This window comes from Podarcis liolepis, assembly GCF_965112155.1.
Source record: "Podarcis liolepis genome assembly, chromosome: 15".
Taxonomy (NCBI): domain Eukaryota; kingdom Metazoa; phylum Chordata; class Lepidosauria; order Squamata; family Lacertidae; genus Podarcis; species Podarcis liolepis.
The window spans coordinates 27,708,451-27,731,262 of record NC_139566.1 but is presented as its reverse complement, the minus strand read 5'-3'; the positions used below and the strand labels follow the sequence as shown (position 1 = coordinate 27,731,262).

At 47.4% G+C, this 22,812-nt stretch overlaps 1 protein-coding gene and 1 long non-coding RNA gene across 9 annotated transcripts in view; both read left to right on the top strand.

Annotated features, from left to right (window-relative positions):
* The window catches only part of PATZ1 (POZ/BTB and AT hook containing zinc finger 1), a gene marked incomplete at its 5' end in the record, with an annotated part of 33,065 nt that extends 10,813 nt beyond the window's left edge, over positions 1 to 22,252 (top strand). Inside the window, 5 exons of one of the 8 annotated variants that reach the window (XM_083478591.1) lie at positions 22 to 85; positions 6,142 to 6,210; positions 10,496 to 10,667; positions 16,342 to 16,479; positions 20,484 to 22,252. In XM_083478591.1, coding sequence (XP_083334717.1) covers positions 22 to 85; positions 6,142 to 6,210; positions 10,496 to 10,667; positions 16,342 to 16,479; positions 20,484 to 20,905 — 865 coding nt within the window. In that variant the 3' untranslated portion in view covers positions 20,906 to 22,252. Of the gene's footprint in view, positions 1 to 21; positions 86 to 6,138; positions 6,211 to 10,495; positions 10,668 to 16,341; positions 16,480 to 20,483 lie in introns of all 8 variants that reach the window. The other 7 variants (XM_083478592.1, XM_083478590.1, XM_083478597.1 and 4 more) reach the window with 7 other exon arrangements.
* On the top strand, positions 10,807 to 16,325 carry LOC310695028. The gene is made up of 3 exons (XR_014519872.1): positions 10,807 to 12,398; positions 12,723 to 14,420; positions 14,759 to 16,325. It is a non-coding gene; the product is annotated as an uncharacterized lncRNA (long non-coding RNA).
* Positions 22,253 to 22,812: the final 560 nt, after the last annotated feature.

The following is a 22,812-nucleotide window of genomic DNA, read 5'->3' as shown; positions in this document are numbered from 1 at the left end:
CTTTTCGTCCCCTTTCTCAAGGCCTGACCATCTGAATGGGCACATCAAACAAGTGCACACGTCAGAGAGACCTCACAAATGTCAGGTAGGAACTACTGGATGGAGGAGGGTCTGTGATGATGGGGAGGAAGCCTCTGAAGAAGGTGGTGGAGATGCAAGCCTTCTTCTGTACACCTGGAATTTACCGTGCTCCTTGTAAACTTGTTCTAGAGACACTCCGCTCCTTCCCCCCACCCTCTTCCCAATGTCATCTGCTTCTCCTCCCCTTCCTCGTATGGTCTCTCCTCTCCCTGCCCCTCCATCTCATCCCTACCTTTGTGTCGTTTGTCTCCGCTCTGCTCGCCCTAGGCGATCAACCTTTTCTCTCTGCAATCAGCCTTTTCTCTCTTCATCCTGCCTGCATGTCAACAGGTGGGCTCTCAAGGTCCCTCCTTGATTTTAGGGAAATTCCAGTTAGCTGCTGAACGCATTTTTTGTGGGTTCCTCCCCCCCACCTTTGAACATCGCACTGAGCAAAATTGGAAGCTCCCCCCACCCTTTTCTTTTTCTTTTTTTTTTCCTAGCAAGGGGACACACAGAGCATTGCTCCAATTCAACTGTGACACGGCTTTGGGGAAGGTGGGGTGGGGCTGTTTTTTCTTGCTTCCTTTCCCAGTTAACGTAACTGTTTCTGTTTGGATTTGAAGAACAATAAACACCCCTGGACTTGCCGCAGGGAGGAGGCAAGCTCCTTGCGGGGAGGGGGCGACTCCAAAGCCCAACTAAGGCTTAAGACACGATGGGCGTTCAAGCTGGTTATCGTTTCTGCTAGCTGCTCTACCTGTGACCTGATTGAGCTGGACTGCTCCAATGGCCTCTGCCACCCTTCTCCTTTCTGAGTGGTAAAAAGATGATCACATACGAGACAGGCATGTTGGCTTGCTTGCTTGCTTGTTTCGTGAAATGTATACACTGCTTGAACGTCAAAAGAGAAAAGCCAACCTCAAAGCAGTTTACGAAACAATAAAACTATCAGTTAAAAGAACTCTTTAGAACATCCAAAAGCTAAAAGCAGCGATTAAGCTCAAAACAGATTAAAACATACATCAAGCTTCGGTTTCTGGATGGCCCTTGCCTGAACAAAAATGTTTTTAGCAGGCTCAGGAAAGAGCACAGCAAAGGCACCTGCCTGCTGTCAATAGGCAGGGAGTTCCAAAGTGTAAGCGCACAAAAAATGATTTCTCACAGGTGCAGAATGTGTCTTATGTGGCACCTATAATGGTGCCAGTTTCACTGATAGAAACAGTCAAGTGGATGTATATAAGATAAGCCAATCTTGTAGGTAAACCTGTCCCAAGTTGTTGAGGACTTTAAATACTAACAGTAATGCCTTGAACTTGGCCTGGTAGCAAATTGTACAGCAGGTGCAGATCTCTGAGCCCAGGTGCTGTATGCTGACATGGCCTCACTCCTGTCAACAATTACGCTGCAGCATTCGGCACTAACTGCAGCTTCCTGATCGAACGCATCGCAGTAATCCAGTGTTGAAGTAGTCAACGCATGAACTACTGTGGCGAAATATTGATATCACTGCTTTTACTCTTTTTCTCTTGGGGGCGTGGGATGTGATCTTTAATGCTGTGGCATGTTTTGCTGTGAGTTCCTCATATAAACTTAATATATTTTAAATCACCATCTGTGAGGATTCTGCTGAAGCAGATGTCACCGGGGGCGGGGGGGAATACAGATGTGAGGGTTGAGCCCAGCCATTTTGTCAGAGTATGATCTGCTTCTTTGTAAAGCTGGGGCTTATTTTTTAAAAAAAATCAGTAGCAGCAGCTACAATGCAAACTTTGGGAAAGAGAGGGGGAGAGAGAAGGCACCCACAGCTCCTTACAGAGGGTTCTGTAGTGTGGCCCAGTACAGTCAGTAGTAAGGTGAAGAAAGATTATGGGTTCCTGCAGAATAAGTGGGGCAGGGGAGCCAAAAATAATGCCAATATATTTCACATCTGGCAACCATTGCCCCCCTTTGGTTTCAGATGGTACATGGGTAAAGGTAAAGGGACCCCTGACCATTAGGTCCAGTCGTGACCGACTCTGGGGTTGCGGCGCTCATCTCACTTTATTGGCAGAGGGAGCCAGCGTACAGCTTCCGGGTCATGTGGCCAGCATGACTAAGCCTCTTCTGGCGAACCACAGCAGCGCACAGAAACGCCGTTTACCTTCCCGCCGGAGCGGTACCTATTTATCTACTTGCACTTTGACGTGCTTTCAAACTGCTAGGTTGGCAGGAGCAGGGACTGAGCAACGGGAGCTCACACCATCACGGGGATTCGAACTGCCGACCTTCTGATCGGCAAGTCCCAGGCTCTGTGGTTTAACCCACAGCGCCACCCGCGTCCCTTGGTACATGAGTAGACAAGTCTAAAAAGCCCGGGGCACAAAGGCCGGGGCACAAATTTTCACGGCCCTCTAGTGGCTATGATGACTCATTTACTGGAAGTAATTTATTTAGTGTTAACTCTATATAAGGAACTCACAGCAAAACATGCCACAGGCTTTTTAGACTCGTCTACCCATGTACTATCTGGAACCAAAGGGGTGCATTGGTTGCCAGATGTGATTCCCCCCTGCCCAGCTCTCCTACCCAGGGTGGATTTGATTTAAATCAAATTGATTTAAATCACTAGTCGGTAAGACTTGATCTAAATCGCTAGCCAGTAAGACTTGATTTAAATCTCTCTCTTTTTTTTTTTCCTACAGAAAGACTCATTCTTGCTGGTATAATCTTAATATTTACAACCAGAGGAAGGTTTCATGTTTGGAATAATAAATTTTCAGAGTAGTTTTTAGTTATATCAAAAATGACTGATTTGGTTATACTGGTAGAAATACAGAGAAAGATAATTATGAAATTATTGTGAGGTTTAATAAGTTAACTGTTTATATTTGGACAACTTTTCTGCTGTACTTTATTGGGGGGGGATCATTTCCTTAATAACAGTTTAAACAATTTATTTAGCTAAAGCAATAACATTATAGCATATGTATCCAAAGTCTGGGCAAAGACACCTGATTTCACCTGGCTCCTCCCTCACCCCTATCCACTGGCTAGCTCTACAATTTGCACCCTACAGTATGGGGGATAAACTGGGTTGACTTTGTAATCCCTTTCCCTCCACTGTTTTTATTAAAGTCACCCCCCCAAAGGTCTTTGTAATCTTAAATATATGTTGCACAACACCCCCTACCCCCAAAAACCCTGCAGAAGTTGTGAAGATCTTAGCACCTCAAACACGTAAGATCTTGAAGACAATTGAGCAATTTAACCCCAATTAGATTAAGGGGCTTAAAATAAACTGTGGCACCCACCACCACCCAACCTGGCATCTTCCAGATGTTTTGGAGCCCAAAACATTTCGAGAGCACCCAGTTTGGGAAGACGACCTATAGCCATGTGTTGGTTGGCATGAGAAAAATATAACTTTTTTCAGTTCAGCTGGGAATAAATGATACTTAGCAAGGCATCCTTAAGATCCCATTAAGGGTGTTTATGGGAATTATTTTTTTAAATACATTTTTTAATATTTGAGTGCATCAGTTTGTATTTATATGACCTGCAAATTTCAATATCATAATTAGTGGTTCTCCTTAGGCTTCAGTCCTGAAGCTGCTCAAGAGCAGATGAATTATTAAGGTGTGTCGCAAATGGCCAGTAAATTCAAGTTTGCAAACTAAAGGTTGACAACTTATTTAACCAGCCTCTGCTGCTGTGCCTTTTAACAGGGGTTTAGCATGCAGACATTATAAAGTGGCTGTGTTCATCTCCATGCTGTGAAAACCTTGCCCTGCTGATTTCTTCAGATGAAGCTGCTAGCTGTTAAAGGCAGAAGAACTCTGCAGTGGGTGTGTGTTTTTCTGGTCAGTTGGCAACTATTTGGGTGCCAACTGACCTTAACTGGCACAGCCCTTATTCTCTTTTAAGATTGCCTTCCATTTCTGAACTGAACCCATCGGATTTCTCAAAAGCATGCAATTCTACCAGTGCGATTGCAAAACAGAAATTCTTATCTTCTCACCATATTTTTAGTTGTTTTTTTTTAAAGTTATATTTTATATATTTATATTTTCCCAACTCCTAACTATGAGTTACGTATCTCAATGCAAAAGAATCCATGTGGCTGTTGGTTTTTCCTACCCTACACCTTTATTTTTCTGCATTCAAGTTTTGGTCTGAGATAAATTTATTTCACATGGATTTATTTTTTAAAAAATGTTTTCACTGTATTTGGCTACCCAGATAGAGCTTTATTAAATGCACGCTGTCTTTTGCATAGGTGTCTTGAAAAAACAAAAGTACAGACAGCTGGGTTTTAGCGCTCAAGGCAGTACACGTCCCTTTTGTGCAAATATATAAATCCCCAACAGTTATAATTACGGAGAAATGTAACTATGGCAAAGACAACTTTCTCTACAATTGTGCCTGCCATTTTAAGGGGAAAGTGCTTAATGGAATTAGTGTCACTTGTGGTACAAGCAGCCATCACCCAGGGCAAGAGTCATATCTCGCCCCACTGCTGCAAGACAACCAAACAGTCAAGTCACCTGACATTATAATACTCCAGATGATTGACAGGTGGGTTGTCCTGCCCACCTCTCAAATTCGGTTGCGCAGAGGTTCCCAAGCCCTTGGCGCAGAGTGCTTTGCTACTTCAGTAACACAATGAAACTATTCAGTTTGCAGTGAAACTACTATATAAAATGATGTCCCCACCACCACCAGTTTAGCCGTGGTTTCAGTGGAAATCTTTTGAATCAATGTGGCTTCCGCCAGCAAAGGAACAACCATGAGCTGCGGATTTGCTCCGCAGCTCACATCATATATGATAATTGGGTGTGGTTTTGAAGAAACAGCCTTTTGAGAGAGGCCTGGTAGGCCAGAGCTAAGCCACAGGCTGGAGTTTCCCGACCCCAGGACGGGGTGCCATGTTTGGGAAGGCTGCCATAGAAAGGTTCGTTAAGTGAGTCATCATTTAACGATCATCACCTTGGAGCCCAGTTAGTTTCTCGTCAACACTGGCTCTACAGTCCACCATCCATTTCCAGCAGCAAGGTCAAAATATATTTTCCTTATCTAATTTTAACTTGGAGCTGATTCAGGGTCTGGAAGGGCAGTCTTTGCACAGGGAACACCCTCCAGGAACTTGATCTCGCTGCTCTTCGTGTTGACACCAGGTGGGGCTCAGCAGACCAGTTCACCTGGTCACCTTAAGAGTGAAGATGGGCAGAAAGGAAAAGTGCATCAGATAAGTTTTTTCATGGGAGGAGGGGAGGGGGAAATCCAAGGGGTTACTGGGTGTCATCTTCCACTCCATCCCCATCAGTGCCTGGATCTTTTAAAACTCAGCCGCAGAAGGAAAGCCTGGAATGCTACTGATTCTGCTGCAGCCAGAATTGCAGTCGCTCTGCCTTCACCGCCATGTGTGTGACCCCAGACTGACCAAGATAATGAAGATGAATTGGGTGTAACATGGGTGGGGGGGCTCTCCCATGCACGCTGTGGCCGCCCCCCAATGCAACTGTTCTTGGCAGGATTCAGCCTTGCGGCCAGAGTTGGCTCACGCGGAAGTGTGATTTGCATGAACTGGCTCCTCCATGTGGACGCTCTCCACAATTTGTGCTGTCCATACTGGTGCCTTCTGGATGTTTTGGTCTATGACTCCCATTGTTCCCAACCAGCACGGCCATATTGACTGTTCCAGCATGGCAGGGGCGGTTGGGAGTTGTAGCCCAAAATGTCCGTGTTGGGCTGGAGCTGATGGAACTGGTAATCCAGAACTTCTAGAGGGTCGTCAAAGGCAGGTATAGAAGTTCACAGTATTGATTTGAGCGTGGAAGAAGAAATTAATTTGCTTTCATTTTTAATTGTGGGGCCATCTCCTGGGGTAATTCCCTTTTTACCTGCCACATTTAAGTTAGTATCTGGCCATCTTCAGCATTAGGAGACAAAACCTGATTCTCAAGCGAGCTAGACTTGTATTCCCTGAAAAACAAAAAGTTAAAAATAAGCATTCAGAAAACTCGTGCTTTTCCCAAATGATTTCATTGCAGAATGAGTTTCTTCCTTATCTAATCTCTCTTACTTCCTGCCTATTAGCAGGAAATTGCCAGCCTCCATGGAATAAGCTCAGAGACATCTACATCCCTAGAGCAGTTGAAACTTCAAGAGGTATTTCTTAAACACTGTTTATTTTTTAAAAAACTTCTCTATTTTTAGTATATTTATCTGCCTTTGCAATGCTTGACAGGAAAGCACTGGAGTTTTCCTTTATTATTATTATTATTAACAGCGCTCTCTGATAATCTTAAATTGTATATTTAAAGACATTAACCTCTTAAAATTTGAAATGTTTAGTTTCCTTCAAAGCTGATTGTATTGTCTCTTGTTTTCTTTTTCTTTTTAGTTCTGATTTTAGGCTTTCTGGACTCTTTCTGTATTTCTCTCGTTCTCTTTGAAAGAATTATTTTTGCCAGTCTGCTCAATAACTAACTGTGATCGAGAATCATAATGCCTGGCTTGAAAAGAAATAAGCAAATTAAACGCAGCAACAAATCACTTGATACCTGTTTTTGTTTCCAGTGAGCTGCGTGGCATCCTGGTGACAAAGTAGACTCAGCCTCTTGGGACTTTGTTCTGCACAAGCTCTACCGTGGAGCTTATCATAGCTGTCAACTTTTCCCTTTTCTTGTGAGAAATCCTATTCGGAATAAGGGAATTTCCCTTTAAAAAAGGAAAACATTGACAGCTATGGAGCTTATGCAGGAGAACTTCCCAGCAGGTTGTTCTGAAGTTCACTCCTTTGGCGTCCTTTCCATGAGTAAGGCTTGCTGTGTTTCTTTGTTTTCCTCTTTATAGCTCTGAATGTGCCTGTTACTTAGTCATTTTGAAATTAAACCTGAACACTTCTCCTAACAGCCCAAAGATTTATATATTTTAATCTGCATCATAGGAACTGCTATCGGTTTCCCACAGGTAATCACTTCACTGGTTGTGTTGGGGAACTACAGCTTTCCTCTCGTCCATTGGTTATGCAAAATGCACTTTTAAAACCACAGTGGGTATCGCTTGTGTCGGAACCCTTTCCAAAGTCTCTGTGCCCAGTTTATTTTTTGCTAAATGAAAGCTGCCCCTGTTTTGCTCAGCGCAATGTCCAAGTGGTTATATTTTGAATTTTATATATCTGTTTCTGACTTAACAGCTTTTTGTAATGTCAGAGTCATTTCTTAGTGGAATCTATTCATGGGACAAACCACAAATAATTTTGTGTTTTTTATTGCGGTGCTCTGGTCTGGATCCTGCAGGAGGAGGCAGAAATTTCCTCTTAGTGCTTTGCCTATTCACCAAGGGACCTGACCTAAAGTCTCTTCAAACTAAGAGAAAACAGTGATCTATATTCATTTCTTTCCTTTTTTAAAAAAACCGAACTTGTTTCAGGCTATTTATGCAATGACGTCTCTCCGTTAACGCCATTCTGCATCATTTAAGGGCCAGCTTCAGTAATTGTGTAACACTGATAGGGAAGGACCATAGCTCAGTGGTAAAGTTTTCACCTTGCAAGCAGAAGGTCCCAGCTTCAGTTCCCCAGTGGCATCTCCACATACATAAGGCTGGAAATGTTCTGAATCCATGGTGAGCTGGTACCAATCAGCATGAACAATACCAAGCTGGGTGGACCAATAGAGTCTGACTCCATATGCGGCAGCAACTTAACACTCCTGATCATCTTCAGAACTCTAGAATTCTAAGGAGAACAGGGAATCCCTGGCAGATTCTTAGCCTTTTCTCCCTCTGCCCAGAAGAGACGTGTTTTGGGCATTACAAAGGCAGCCCTAGTCTAGGATCCAACATGGGTGTTGGGTGCCATCACACGGGCACTGGAGAGAGCAGGATGTTTATTAGGGAGGGGTTGACCTCCATGCTGAGCAGGGATTTTCACTTGTAAGGATTCAAATTGTGCCCCATAACCTTTTCTGCTTCTAAAACTCCGGTGAGAGTCAGGCTTGCATGTGTTCAGAACTGATATGTTTAATATACCGTATTTTTCGCTCTATAGGACGCACTTTTTCCCCTTCAAAAATGAAGGGGAAATGTGTGTGCGTCCTATGGAGCGAAGACGCCATAGCCCCGCGACCCTCTCCCGGCTGGAGAGGTGACGCGCGGCTATTGAGGCTCCTGCCATAGCCGTGCGTCACCTTTCCAGCCAGGAGAGGGTCGCGGGGTACTTCTTTAGCCCCGCGCACGCTCTCCCGGCTGGAAAGGTGACGCGCGGCTATGGCAGGAGCCTCTCCGCTGCACCTTTCCGCTGCTCCCTGACCTGCTTTTTGGGGCTGGTGGTGTGCTTCCCCCCACCAGCCCCAAAGAGCAGGTCGAAAGGAACCTGAAGCCTGGAGAGCGAGAGGGGTCAGTGCACACCAACCCCTCTCGCTCTCCAGGCTTCCAAGGTAGCCTGTTTTAGAGCGGCACCTTGTTTTAGAGCGGGAAAACAAGAGGGGGAAAGTTCTCCCCCTCTCTGTGCAGCGCCTCCTGCCGCTTCACTGAAGGGGCGCTGGGCAGAGAGGGGGAGAATTTTTTTTTCTTGTTCTCCCCCCTCTAAAACAAAGTGCGTCCTATTGTCCGGTGCGTCCTATGGTGCGAAAAATACGGTATATATACAGAAGAATTCTGAAGCTTGCCTAAATTACACAAATGAAGCCATTTCCGATTGATATTGCATAGTCTGGTCTATCATTTTAGCGAATTTCCCCCTTTTTTTATTCTGCTGCTGCTTATACTATAGGGAAACACTGGAGGCCTTCCCTCCACCCTGCACATACACTTGCCTTAGAGCCATGAGGGCTAGTAACATGGCTCTTTTATTTATTTTCGTGGAAAGTGAGATTAGCTGGAAGCTTAACTCTGCGCACACAATGGCCTCTCCTGCGGTGGCTTTCCTGCACTCCCTCTGAATCGTAGCCCTGGTGGCTTCTCTAGAACGACCTCTCGCCTCCCCTGCTTTTAGTTTTCTCCGCTACTTGTGGCTGTCATATTCCCTCTTTGTTCCTTCTGCCTTCCCACCCCTACCTTGCCTTGTGTGTGATTTCCCCTATGTCCAGGAGTTTTGCCTTTCTCCATCTGGCCCAGGGGCACTTTCTGCTTGGCCTCTCTCTCCTCCACCACTTTCCCTTCCCTGCCTGCTCCCATCTTCATTCGTCTTTCCTTACCACAGCCTCATTACTGCTGTTTGAGGACCTCTCCTCCTGTCCTTCCCATCTTCTCCCTCTTACTTAGATCATGATCGTCCTGGTAGAACCATCTAGCACTTCATTGTGGGGAGCATATAGTGTTTGGGAAGAGTTAGTGAAAAAGTGCTAACTTGGGAAGACCAAAATGAGCCCTGGCTTCGTAGAACAGCCTTTGCCAATGCGGTGCCCTCCAAATGGTTTAGACTACAACTCCCATCAGCCCCCAGCCAGTGCAGCCATATTTGACTACAGCTCCCATCAGCCAACATCCTTGTATAATGTCGCAGCTGATGGGAGTTGTAGTCCAAAGCATCTTGAGAAGGCAGTCTTAGAAAGTCATAAGCAATGCATTGCATTTATCCTCTTCAAAGTGCTGCAATCTAATGGAGTCCCCAGGGCAACTTTGGATGCTGTGTCTTTGTACCATTGGTGATTTAAACTGCTCCTTCTGAATAATGGATGTGCTCAGACGCCCATTCTAATCATGGGCACTGAGTTTAAAATTTAGTTATTGGACGCTTATTTACAGGCCAATTTTCTATTTTAAATGTTCCGAGTGGCTTACAGAAGATTAAAAAGAACAGCGAGCAGCACGGAAGGCCATGAATAATTCAGATATCTAAAGAAATCCTAATGGCAGGGGAGATCAATAAAACTAACTTAAATTAAATTTAAGCACTCTGGGCTGTCACCCCTCCGGTCAGGAGCTCTAGAGTTGCTCCGGCCCATATGTGGAGCTCATCTACCCGGTTCTGCTTCTCTCTTCATTCTGTAGAGGGGGAGCCCTCAGTAGGATGTGGAAAAGCCCTTCCAGATACCACAGCACTCTGTGTTGACCTGAAGTCCTGTGTTTGCAAGGAGCTGATGGGTTAGAGCAGCCTCGGCCAAGCCAGGGCCCTCCAGAAGTTTTAGACTACAACACCCATCAGCTCCAGCTGAGGCTGATTGGACTTGTAGTCCAAAACAACTCCCCACCAAGCTGGGGGTGTGCCCTAAAACAGCATCTGCTTGCTTGCTTCTTGAGCTGGGGTGCACTTGGCAAAGCAGGGCTTGACTCCTCAAACGTTTCTGCCATCGTAAATGAAGGTGCTGGAAGCCTGCTTGTTGATTTCGGTGCCCCTCTTGAAATCAATAGCCTCACGTCACCGTAGTGTTAACCTTAGTAGCGGTGTGTGTCTGCCTGCCTATGCATGTGTTTGTGTGTTTAATGTGGGTTTTGCTGCTCTCCACAGACCTGCAACGCCTCTTTTGCCACCCGGGACCGGCTGCGCTCGCACCTGGCGTGCCACGAAGACAAAGTCCCGTGCCAGGTCTGCGGGAAGTACCTGCGGGCGGCGTACATGGCCGACCACCTGAAGAAACACAGCGAAGGACCAAGCAACTTCTGTACCATCTGCAACAGAGGTAATGAGCGCAACTTCTTGCAAAGCGGGCAAAACGAGAACCCACAGGGCGAGAGGAGGGGAACTCGGGCAAAAGGTTCTCCAAGAAGAGAAGGAACGGCAGGTTTTTTGCAGCTGGCATTAGCAAAGGGTGAACCGCTTGGCTCTTGAGTCCCACTAACAGTGGTTCTCAACCTGTGGGTCCCCAGATGTTGTTGGACTACAACTCCCATCATTCCTAGCCAGCATGGCCAGTGGTCAGGGATGATGGGAGTTGTAGTCCAACAACATCTGGGGACCCACAGGTTGAGAACCACTGCGTGACTAACACATCCATAGCTGGCTGGCCACATGAGCACAAGTGGGACCATCACAGGTCTCTTGCCTCAACTCTCACACCCACTCAGCCACATCCCCTTGGCTAGCCTGGAGGGGCCAGGTGGTGTAATGGTTGGAGTAGGGCCTGGGAGACTAGGGTTCACATCTCCCCTTATCCATGTGATGATCACTTGGGGGCCAGTCACTGCCTCTCAGCCTAACGGACCTCACAGGGCTGTTGTGGGGATTAAATGAGGAAAGGGAGAGCCATGTACAGCATCTTTTAGCGCCTTGGAGTAAAAAGGTGGGATGTCAAAGCAGTAAATGAATAACACGTCTCTGCCAACCATCAAATTCTGAGGGATCAAATCGTGAGGGGCGTAGAAATTTCTTGGAGCAGCCCAGTCTATCAACTAGTCTCCCACACCCCTGATTCCTTTCACCGAGTAAAAACAACACTTGGAAGTATCTGTGGAGGTCAGAGCCAATTCACCTCAGTAGTTGAATGGTGTTTTTCCATCTTCAGATTAGGAGATTTCCAGACAGAGAGCAGGATGGTCCAGGTTATCAGAAATGTGGGGTCCGAAAAGTGAATGAAGTCTCTTGGGACAGGGAGGCGAGATGGGGTGAATTCCCGCCCAGTGCTAAATACCCACAAAGACCCCAAAAGCAAACCAGCGGGTTCTCATCAGAACTTGGCAGGGGCACCTAAGCCCCTTCCCAGGTCCCATTTATTAGCATTTTAAAACGGGTAGGTGCCTGATCCTTCACACCCTCACACTTGTTAGTGTGTGTGCTTTGTAAGGGTTGTTCGCACATTATTCTGTACCTGGGTACAGATAGCCTGTATTTGGGTTCAGCTGCTCGTGAGACAGAGTCTACAGGTGTTCATTTTAAAAGGCACCACCTGTTTCCTCAGGTGTGGGACTGTCCCTGCAGCCTCTCTACATGGCCTTAGGATCATAGAATTGTAGAGTTGGAAGCAACCTCCCAAGGGTCATCTTGTCCAACCTCCTGCCTTGATTGTGGGTGGCTTGTTCCCATCAGATATGAGCAGCCTCATACCCAGGGCTGCTCTGGAAGTCTATAAGAAACAAAAAATTAAAATTAAAAAAAGCAGTTTTGAAAGGTTCACTCCGCTATCTGGATTTGGGATAGTGCCCAATTGTATCTGAACAGACAGAATCCAGCTGCTTCATCTAAGGAGCCATTATGCCAAATTTAGTTAAAATTCTTGCAGTTGGTTAAAATCAGTTGAGTTTTTAAAGGCTCAGTCCGCCATCTTGATTTTAAAATGCTATTACTGGAGGCAGCGCATAGCCGTTTTGACAAGTCACCGTTGATAGCCTTTTCTTCCACAAATTTCGAATCACATCTGTAGCCATCACATAAAAATGGAAGTGCATCTCCACAGATAAACACATAAAACCGTACAGTAAAGGGACCCCTGACCATTAGGTCCAGTTGTGGCTGACTCTGGGGTTGCAGCACTCATCTCGCTTTATTGGCCGAGGGAGCCGGCCTACAGCTTCCGGGTCACGTGGCCAGCATGACTAAGCGAACCAGAGCAGCGCACGGAAACGCCGTTTACCTTCCCGCCAGAGCGGTACCTATTTCGAACTGCTAGGTTGGCAGGAGCAGGGACCGAGCAACAGGAGCTCACCCCGTTGCGGGGATTCAAACCACCAACCTTCTGATCGGCAAGTCCTAGGCTCTGTGGTTTAACCCACAGCGCCACCCATGTCCCAAAACCATACAGTAAAACCATATTTTAAAAAAGTTTAAAACATACATAAATTAATGATTGTGGAAGGGTGTATTCTTAATGGTCTGCATAGGCCTGGCAGAATAGAAATGTTCTCGGCAAGTAGGCACAGAAGGCGCCTGCTGAATCTCCAGTGGCAGGGCGTTCCACAGGACTAGGCCGATGACTGTTGGCAACGATGATGCTGTTGTCAAATGAGCCTCACCAACTCGGGGAACAACCGATGAGGTTCCTGCAGGTGATCTCAGAGGCTGAGCTGGGATTCAAGGACTCAGGCAATCCCTAAGTTGTTCAGGGCTTTGTAAATTAATATACCAGGACCTTAAACCTGGCTCAGTAGAAGATGGGCAGCCAGTGCTACTGTTTAAACAGTGGTGTCATGTGTTCTCGACCAGAAGCTCCTGACAGCATTCTGGCCACCCCATTCTTCACCAGCTGGATCTTGAGAACCAGGCCCCTGGGCAGCCCCACATAGAGCACGTTATAGCAATCCAGCCTTATGGCTCCAGTCCATGAAACTTCTTGGGAGGTTGTCCAGGAATGTGCAGAGTACCACCTTCCCCCCAAGTCCGCTGTTGACACCCCCGATTTGGGGAGAGGGGTTCAGCCTGTAGTGTATGGGGTGGCTCACACTGTCTTAAATACGTTTGTAAGCTAGTTTGGATACTTGTGGTTTTGGGAGGTTAATGGGGAAGGTAAGACCTAAATATTTTTTTGACAAGTGAGTAAGTAAAAGAAGCAAATAAAGACCCTTAAAAAAGTGCAGAATAGCAGAATAACGCCCCAGGAGCCAGAATTAGATTGTGTAGCCCCATCGGTTACAGTTTTTGGGAGGCTGGCCAACGCAACATAAACCCGTCAGAGCAACAGACCATTGCAATTATGGCAACTGCAGAGCCAGGTGATTGTTGCTGCCTTGGCTGCAGAAACAAAGATAAATGGATTACGGCTCCATTTTTTTTTAGGAATCACATCTTGCTAATTCTCTCTAGAAAAATGGAGGTGCTCCTTTGCTAGTACTCTGGCTATAAAGGAATGAATAATACATTGGGGTTTTATGTTTTTTCAGAAGCAGCAGCCAGATTCTGCCAGGCTATTCCAGGGGTAGGGGAAACCTCAGACCTGGGAGGGGGGCATATGTGGCCCTCCAGGCCTCTCCATCTGGCCCTTGGGACTTTTCCCAGGCCATAACCCTCGCTGACCTTGCCGCGCACCCTCTTCAGGTAGTCTTTGCCTTGCTGGGATGAACTGCTTGAACTGCAGTCATAGTTCTTTGCTTGTCTGGATGGAGGGTGGAGTGGGGTATGCGTGTGCCAAGTGCATGTAGAGACCAGCTACCCGGGTTGAGACAGCGTAGCGCAGTGGTTAAAGTGTCAGGCTAGGACCTGTGAGACCAGGGTTCAAACCCACACTTGGCCATGATGCTCACTCCATCTGACATTGGGCCAGTCTCAGTCTCGCCTACCTCACAGGGTTGTTGTAAGGAGGGGGGAACCATTTTATGCCACCTTGAGCTCTTTGGGGAGGGGTGTAACAAATAAATAATACTGCACAAAGGTAGCACTTACATTTGTTGCTCCTCCCTGCCCACCACTGACATGGTTCCCCCCAAAGGGAATATGACCCTTGGGCTCAGGAAAGTCCCCGACGTCTGCAGCAGATCAGCTTGTCGCTTCACATGATCGTACAGTGGTGCCCCGCAAGACGAATGCCTCGCAAGACGGAAAACTCGCTAGACGAAAGAGTTTTCCGTTTTGGAGGTGCTTCTCAAAACGAATTTCCTATGGGCTTGCTTCGCAAAACGACAATGTCTTGCGAGTTCCTGCTGGTTTTTTCCCCTCCCCCCCCCTTTTTCTAAGCTGCTAAGCCGCTTATCAGCTGATCCGATCAGCAGATAAGCCGCTAAAAGCTGCTAATAGCGCTAATCCTCTAATCCGTCAATAGGCTTGCTTCGCAAGACGAAGAAACCGCTAGACGGAGAGAATCACAGAACGGATTCTTTTCGTCTTGCGAGGCACCACTGTATAAAGTCGTAATCATTCAGTATTGTCATCATGTTGTGGCCTGGGAGGTAAAGAGGAATAGCCCAGTTCTCTCAGAAGCATCATCAGAATCCTCCTTTTTGTCTTGGTTGGGTGTGCTCCTCTAGAATGCTGGGCTTGCTTACTTGCTACTCCTCAGGGCAGCCAGTCCCCAACCTGGTGCCATCCCGATGTTTTAGACTACAACCCCCGCCAGTCCCCTCCCCAGTGCAGCCGTGCATTCTCATCCGCAGCAAGTTGAGGAACCGCTGTCCAAGCCCCTCTCTCTCTCTCCTGGGCAAGGAGATTTCATTCCTCCTCCCTGTTTCTTTCCACCCCGTCCAAATCCACCAGAATAGGCAGCCTGCTCTCAGCCCAGGTGAATTGAGAAATAAGCATCCAGGCTGCCAAAGTGGCCTTCATACATTTATTTAAGATCTCCTAGCCTCCTTTTGCCCTGCCCTCTTCTGCAAGCCATATTTGGTAGATTGCGGGTTTGCTTTAGGAACTGGGCCAGCTGAATCCTACAGGGAGCTCACTTAGCATGTGATTTGCTGCAGGAGAGAAAAATATTCAAGCCTGTGTCCCAGCCAACCTGGTGCCCTCCAGATGTTTATAAACTACAGCTCCCTTCAGCACCCAGCCAGCACGGCCATATTCAATTTTTATCCATTCGCAAAAAATTCCATACTGCCTGCGTTAGGAAGAAGAAGCAAAACAATGTAGGTATAAGATCAGCAATAAACTAAAGATGCCTTCATAAAGCAACATTGAAATACATTGCAGTGATGCAGGAACTGACAGGTGTTATAGCTTGACACCTGGGATAACTCACGTCAGTAGAGCATGCAACTTTTGCTCTCAGGTTCATGGGTTTGAGCAAAAGATCCCTGCGTTGCAGGGGGTTGGACTAGATGACCCTCGTGGCCCCTTCCAACTCTACAATTCTATGATTCTGGAGAGCATCAGGCTGCCGTGATGGCTGGGTCTTGACATGGATCCTGGAGGCTTCTTCGTTCTTGCTGTGTATGCACCACCTACTTAAAGGACATGGCTTTCCTCCCAAGAATCCTGGGAACTATAGTTTGCCCTGCATAGAGACACAATTCTCAAGACCCTTAAACTACAGTTCCCAGGATTCTTGGTGGGGCGGATGACCCATGTGCCTTTAACTGTGTGTTGTGTATGCAGCCTCCTTCTCTATGACATCACCTATTCTGTGCATAGAGTCTCCGAGCTGCTTCTCTTTTTAAGTCACTTTGAGGAATCTTTTCGTATGGAATGACAAAGAAATGGAGTATGGTGATGATAATAATAATAATAGCCTTCTCTCCCCACCCTGGTAATTTCTGGGTCTTCATTTGCGAGAGCTCCAGAGGCCCGCTGCCTGCCATGTTGAGGCCTCCTCCTGTCGCACGGCGGTGGCTGGCTTTGATCTTGGCTCTTCGGGCGCCCATTCTCTCGCAGAGGAGCCGAGAGGTGGAGGAGGAGGAGGAGAATCTGGCAGCGGCTAAGCGGAGCAAGGGGGAAAGGCAGAGAGGCATCTGTGTCTGTCCTGGCGGCAGGATCTCATCTCCTTTTATCTTGTTTAGGTTTCTCCTCTGCCTCCTACTTAAAGGTCCATGTTAAAACCCACCACGGTGTTCCCCTTCCCCAGGTCTCCAGACACCCGGAGCCCATCCCGAATGGGGGAGCAGCGTTCCACAGCGTCAGGACCTATGGCATCAAAGGCAAGCGACTCCCTGCTCTACACTTTCCGTCTCTTGACGTAGGACCTTGTTGGGTGCTGGGGAACGGGCGGATAAGGGAGTGCTGGGTGGGGGGGCAAGGTGCCGGTCAGGAGATCCGCCGTGTTCTGTTTGGGAGAAGGGCACAGCTGAGTTTTCTCTCGGCTGCTCCACTTCAGGCTGCAGGCCGAGTCTTGCATGTCTGAACACTCTTCCAAGATCAACAGCAGTAACTCGCCCATCACTGCATGGAGGAAGCTAAGCACATAAGCAGGCTCTCCCACCAGCAGCAAACAGCCAAGTGGTCTTGGACACCCACTAGCAGAGCAATCACTTAAATCCTTATGCCGTCACACGCCTGTTAAACAAGATGGAGCAAGATGCCAAGAGTTGTCCTCAGCAAGCGGGATTACTCTGCCTCCAAACTTGGAGGTTCTGTGGCCTAGTAACCATTGATAGCTTTCTCTTCCTCCATGCCCGACTAATCCCCTTTAGAAGCTATCTAAACCTCTGGGCATCCCTATATCATCCCATGGCGGTGAGTTCCATAAGATCATCCGCCATCCTGGTGGCCTCCAGACTTTTTAGGACTAAAACTCCCATCAGCCTGAACCAGCTCAGCTGAGTTTTCTGGAAACTGTAATCCAGAATATTTGGAGAGCAAATTAGGAAAGGCTGCATAGCGTGATGGTGCAGGGAGCTTTGTCAAGAGGAGTTGCCCTAACTTCGACTGTTTCCCCTGTCCAACTGTTCCCTTCTCCACCCCACCCATGCAGCGAGGCTCTGAAGTCCAGAGTTACAAACCTCCATCTGCCTGAAGTAGGACAGTTTAGGAAAAAGTTACAGCTTGGGTTTGCTGGATCTGGCGACCCTAGGAGAAATTTCTGGAGTTACTGAGAAAGAGTTCTGTTTTGATAACTGGGAGAAAGGCCCCTTAGATGGTGGGAGGAATTTAACGTCCCCCCTCCTCTTTCACTCAAGGCTTAAAAATTACATAGTTTTTGGATACATTCTCCGCTTGCCCCTTTATATATCTCCATCCCTTTGAGGCTTAGGCAGGGACCTTTGCGTTCAGGAAGTGCAATGGTCACGTAGCCTCATTCCCTCCCTGCTTAAGATGGTTTCCCTCTGAGAATCATAGAATTGTAGGGTTGGAAGGGTCCTCTAGTCCAGCCGTCTGCAATGCAGGAATCACGGTTTAAGAATCCCTGACAGATGGCCACCCAACCTCTGCTTAAAACCTCCAGTGAAAGCCTCAGTCCTGTTTCTCACAAACATGGCCAGCATGTGGCTAAGCAAGATGGGAGCCATCTCTGCATAGTAAACATCATCCCTGTGCAAGAATACTGGCACGTCAGGGAGGTGGTTAAACTGGAACTCATGACTGCTTCTTACCACTGATGAGCTAGTTTCTGTGTGCAGGGGGCGGCTCTGTGTGGACAGGTGCTCAGCCGCATGTGTCCTGGCCAGCAGTCTCAAGTTCTCTAGAGAGCCAAGCACCAGTTTTTGGCTTGAATCAGGGAAGATGGAGAAGATAAGATTGGTGGATGGAATGACTGCCCAGAAACTTAAACCCAATGGGCCGTCATTTAGACTCCTCTGGCTTAGGAAGATGCTGAAGAGGCTGTAGCGTGGCATTGACTTCGACTCACTCGTTCCCCCACCCCCCACCCCTCTCTCTCTGGTCACATTTGCACTGTACATTTAAAGCATTATGCTACCACTTTAAACAGTCTTGGTTTTCCCCAAAGAAGCCTGAGAATGGTAGTTTTTTAAAGGTGCTGAGGGCTCTGAGGAGACTCACTCTTCCCCCTCACAATTCCCAGTGTTCCCTGAGAAGAGGGGATTGGTTGTTAAACCACTTTTGGAATTGCAGCCCTGGGGGTTCTCCTCACAACTCTCAGCGCCTTGAACAAACTACACTCCCCAGGATTCTTTGGGGGAAGCCATGCCTGTTTAAGTGTTTTCATAGTGCTGAAAATGTCTGGTGTGAATTTGGCCCCTCTCACACATATACAAAGGGGGCCTGGCTAGGCGGTCCAGTTAGGGTGGTCTACGTATGTGGCAGCTTCTGCATGTCACAAAGAGTAGTGTAGGGGTAGCTGGATAGATCTGACCTGGAGGGGGACCACAGTCCACCTCCTGGACCTTCCCCGGATGTGCTCCAGCAGAACAAATCCCCCTCTTGTTTTAATGGGCCTTTCCCAGAATAACATCCCTGCAGATTGTGATGCCATGTGGGTCAGTGCATGAGGATATTTTGGGGGGATTTTCCACTGAAGGAACCAGAATGCCTCTCGACAGCTTTGCCTCCTCCCCCCCCATAAAGAATCTGTTCTGGTTTAGCTAAAAGTTAAGGGCTCAATTAGTATTTTTTAATATAAGGGATAGCTCACAAGTTGCATCTTGGTTTGTGGGTGGAAGTTGGGCTTTCATGTATACTGTCCCAGGAAACAGCCAAGACCTTAAGGAAGCGTCTTTAGGCAGGGGTTGCTGGGACAACACAGGAAGCTGCCATATACCAAGTCAAACAATTGGTCCATCTAGCTCAGTATTGTCTACACTGACTGGCAGCAGCTGTGTGGGATTTCAGGCAGGAAGTCTCTCCCAACCCTACCTGGGGGCTTGAACCTGATACCATCTGCTTGCAAGGCAGACAGGGACAGCCCTTAAGCGAGTCAGGGATTCTCCTTCCTAAGAAGCTTTTAGCCACTTTCATCTCTCTTGTGCTGATGGCAGCAGTCTGGTTTTGGTTTTGCGTTGGAGATGCCTTCGTTGCACTTTCCGAGACACCCCAGTGGAAGATGCTTGCAAGCCTCTGCGTGGCTCTTGGGTTTCTTGAGAGATCCTGAGATGTGGCTTCCCAAAAGTGCTTTCGCTCAGCCTTCGCTAGCCTGGTGCTGTCCAGCTGTTTTGGACTTCAGCTTCCATCGTCTGCTGGGCTGATGGGAATTGTATTCCAAAACAGCTGGAGGGGGCACCAGACTGGCGAAGACTGCTTTCGCGTTAGGTGGGGAACAGGATCAGGCTCATTCTATATCCAGAGGATTCCTAACAACTACGAGGAAAGGCTGGGATGTGTCTTGCTGGACTGAGTGGAGCCGGGAGGACTGAAATTTGGTTGGATCCCTCCCCCCGCCCACCCGCCGTGACCCTTCATTTAAGGTCAGGCAATGTTGCTTGATATTAGGGAGAGTCTTTCTGAACTTGACTCACTCCCCAACCCAGATATTGAGGCAGGATGATGGCAGGCGCAAAACCTCATGCCGGTTCCCCAAGTAGCTTTGCAGTCTCATGAAGTCCTAGACCCATTGCGTTGGAAGGGACCCAAAGAGTAATCTAGTCCATTCCCCTGCAATGAGGCCAGGCTGGAACTTCACCATTGCGTAAGGCTCAAAGAGATAAGCCTACCTGGCCCAGCACCCCAAACCCATCCCAGCCAAAGCTTGCCAGGTCCTGTTCCCCTTTCCTTGGAAACTGCTTTGTAGGGAAGGGAAAAGAAAGACATGAGCTGACTTTTTGACTAACATAAATGCATGAGGACAAGCAGGCTATAGGGAACCTTGATGGGCTCTGCCGGCCTGGCAACCCTCCCAGCATTTTGCACTACTTCACCCCCGAGTCACACGGCTGTACTGGCTGGGAGTTGTAGTCCAATGTAGGGCACCAGGTTGGGGAAGGCTAAACTAGTCATTTTAGTGTAAGGTACCAGACGTCCCCGTTTCCCGGGGACAGTCCCCAGATTTACAAATCAGTCCCCTGACAAAATCCATCTATTTAGTAGGAAGTTGAAAAGTGTCCCTGGGTTAATTGAAAAAAAATCTGGTAACCGTATTTTAGTGGGTTTATGTCCACACAGCTGGACTGGGAAATGGGCAAGTGGCAAAGAGGTTTAGCTGGATACTTTGGGATAGACAGGGAGGGGGGCTGTGGCTTGACCTTTAGCATGGCAAATCCACCGCAGGGGTCTAAAGAACGTGCCTTTTTTCTTTTTTCTGTCTCCCTAGAAGGCCAGAAATGCTCACCTTTGGATCAGATTGAGAGCTCGGATTCCTACGGAGACCTCTCGGACGCCAGCGACCTCAAGACCCCCGAGAAACAGAACGCCAATGGCTCCTTCTCCTCCTGCGACATGGTGGTCGCCAAGAATAAATTGGAGTCGGAGGGGGATAAGAAGTACCCTTGCCCCGAATGTGGCAGCTTTTTCAGATCCAAGTCCTATCTTAACAAACACATACAGAAAGTCCATGTCCGCTCCCTGGGGGCCCCCTTAGGGGACTTGGGCCCTGCCCTGGGCTCCCCCTTTTCCCCACAACAGAACATGTCTCTCCTGGAATCGTTCGGGTTTCAGATTGTCCAGTCCGCCTTTGCCTCCTCCTTGGTGGATCCAGACGTTGACCCACAGCAAATGGGGCCGGATGGAAAATGAGGCCGGCTCCCACCTTGACATAGCGGCTGTCTGCTTTGGGTGTCTTAAGATGGCTGTGGGCAATGTGTGGGAGCTGACAAAAAAATCCAGTTTTGTAGTGGGGAGATTTTTCTGTTTGAATTCCTTTTAGGTCCTCCCTTCCCTTCTCCCCGAAATCTTCCCGGGGGGCAGAGAGTGTGTGCGTGTGGTGGGGGCCAGCTGCAGGGTTATCACCTGCACGGCAACGAATGGAGGGGCAGCCTTTGGGGGCTGCACCCCATGGCAGGGCAAAACGGCACCAAGCACCAAGAAGGTCTGTGGGCGACCCCAGCTTGGAACCCCGCGGATGAAAACTTAAACACCCCAAAGGCTGGTTGGGGGAATGTTAAGAAACCCTAGTTGATCTGGCAGAGAATTAGATGTGTGTCTCTCCTATCCTTTTATTTTGGTCCTTCATCCTTCTCTGCCTCATGACCCTTTCCTAAGATTCGCATTGTTAGCATCGTCGTCTGCTCATAAAAGCACATACCTGTGAGGTATCTAGTAGGTAGAGGTACCATTGTTCTTTAGGAAGAAAGGAAGAAGAAGAAGAAGAAACCACCAGAAAACGCAACTTACGAAAGCTTTTATTTTCTTTTTTTGAAGAAGTCGAGGGTGCTGTGCCAGAGGCAAGGGAGTTGAGGGAGGGTGCCCGCTGTCTGGCCCCACCAGCTTCAAACCAGTTCTTGGGTGCAACCAAGCAGCAAAGTTCTCCTGAAAGTGGTGGGTGGGTGTGGGGGAGGTCAGGCAGGTGAAGCCACCCAGGAGCAAATCTCCCACTCATTCCATTGGGGATCCTTCAGCAGAATTTTAACTCAGTTTTATGCTGCTTTTTTTCCCTAACTCGCTCTCGATATTCTCTCTCTCTCTCTCTCTTTCTCTTATTATGATTCTGATTATTACATTTATGATTTTAGGACCTGTTGTAGTGATTTGCTACTGAGAAGCCCTTCCGAGGGAATTATACAGAGAGCTCTTAAAGCAGCTGTCATGTTAGGGTTAGTATTAATTTTTTTTTTAGATGTATCATAATTAATAATAAACTTGGCTAGTTGATTGTTTTTAAGTCTATGGGATAATATAGTTATGCAAAACGGAAGAAAAGGGGAGGGGGAAGGTTTAAAAAAAAAAAAGTAAAGGCAAGAGCCACACACTCGGTTGGCTGATGCATAAAGACCCCAAAAGATGAAATTGATCGGCAAAAACGATTAATTTTTCTGTACTACCAACCTGTTTAGTGCAAATGAATTATAGAGTTCAGAGTGATTAAAGAAAAAAGAAAAAACAATTTGATTGGACTGCATTAAAGAAGTTAGAATGGTTACTTTATGCCCCTTCTTTTTGTCTGGTTTATTTTATTTTAATGTGGGCAATGTTTTGGTGAGGCATATGGAACTTTTCACTTTGAACCTGCTGTTAATTTCACAAGAGGAAAGGAAACCCTCCCGTCAAGGAAAACGGCACTGCTTTTTGGAGGCACTTAAGCTGCGTCCAAGCCAGGTGTTGGGTTCAAAAGTTGGTTGAGCAAATGTAATATTGAGGGGTGGGGAGGTGCATGATCCTGCTTGAGTCAAGCAATTCGAATCTCCAGGGAGCTGACTGGTCAAAGGGGCAGTGGGTTAGGTAATTTATAGGCCCTTAACTTCCCCACTGAAATCAATGGGGACATAGAACTGTTCTAGTTTTGCTACATCACATTCCCAATAAACCTAATGGTTTATTGTATAGCAAAAAAACAGTCACCACCAAGCCCTAATGATATACTTGTCTCCTTGAAATGCAAATAATAGGTTCTGCTGCTGCTGTTGTTGTTGTTCTTAACTGGATGATGTGAAGGTGTTCTCTGTTTCACAAATAATAGAGCTTTGGCACGGATAAAAGGTCACCGA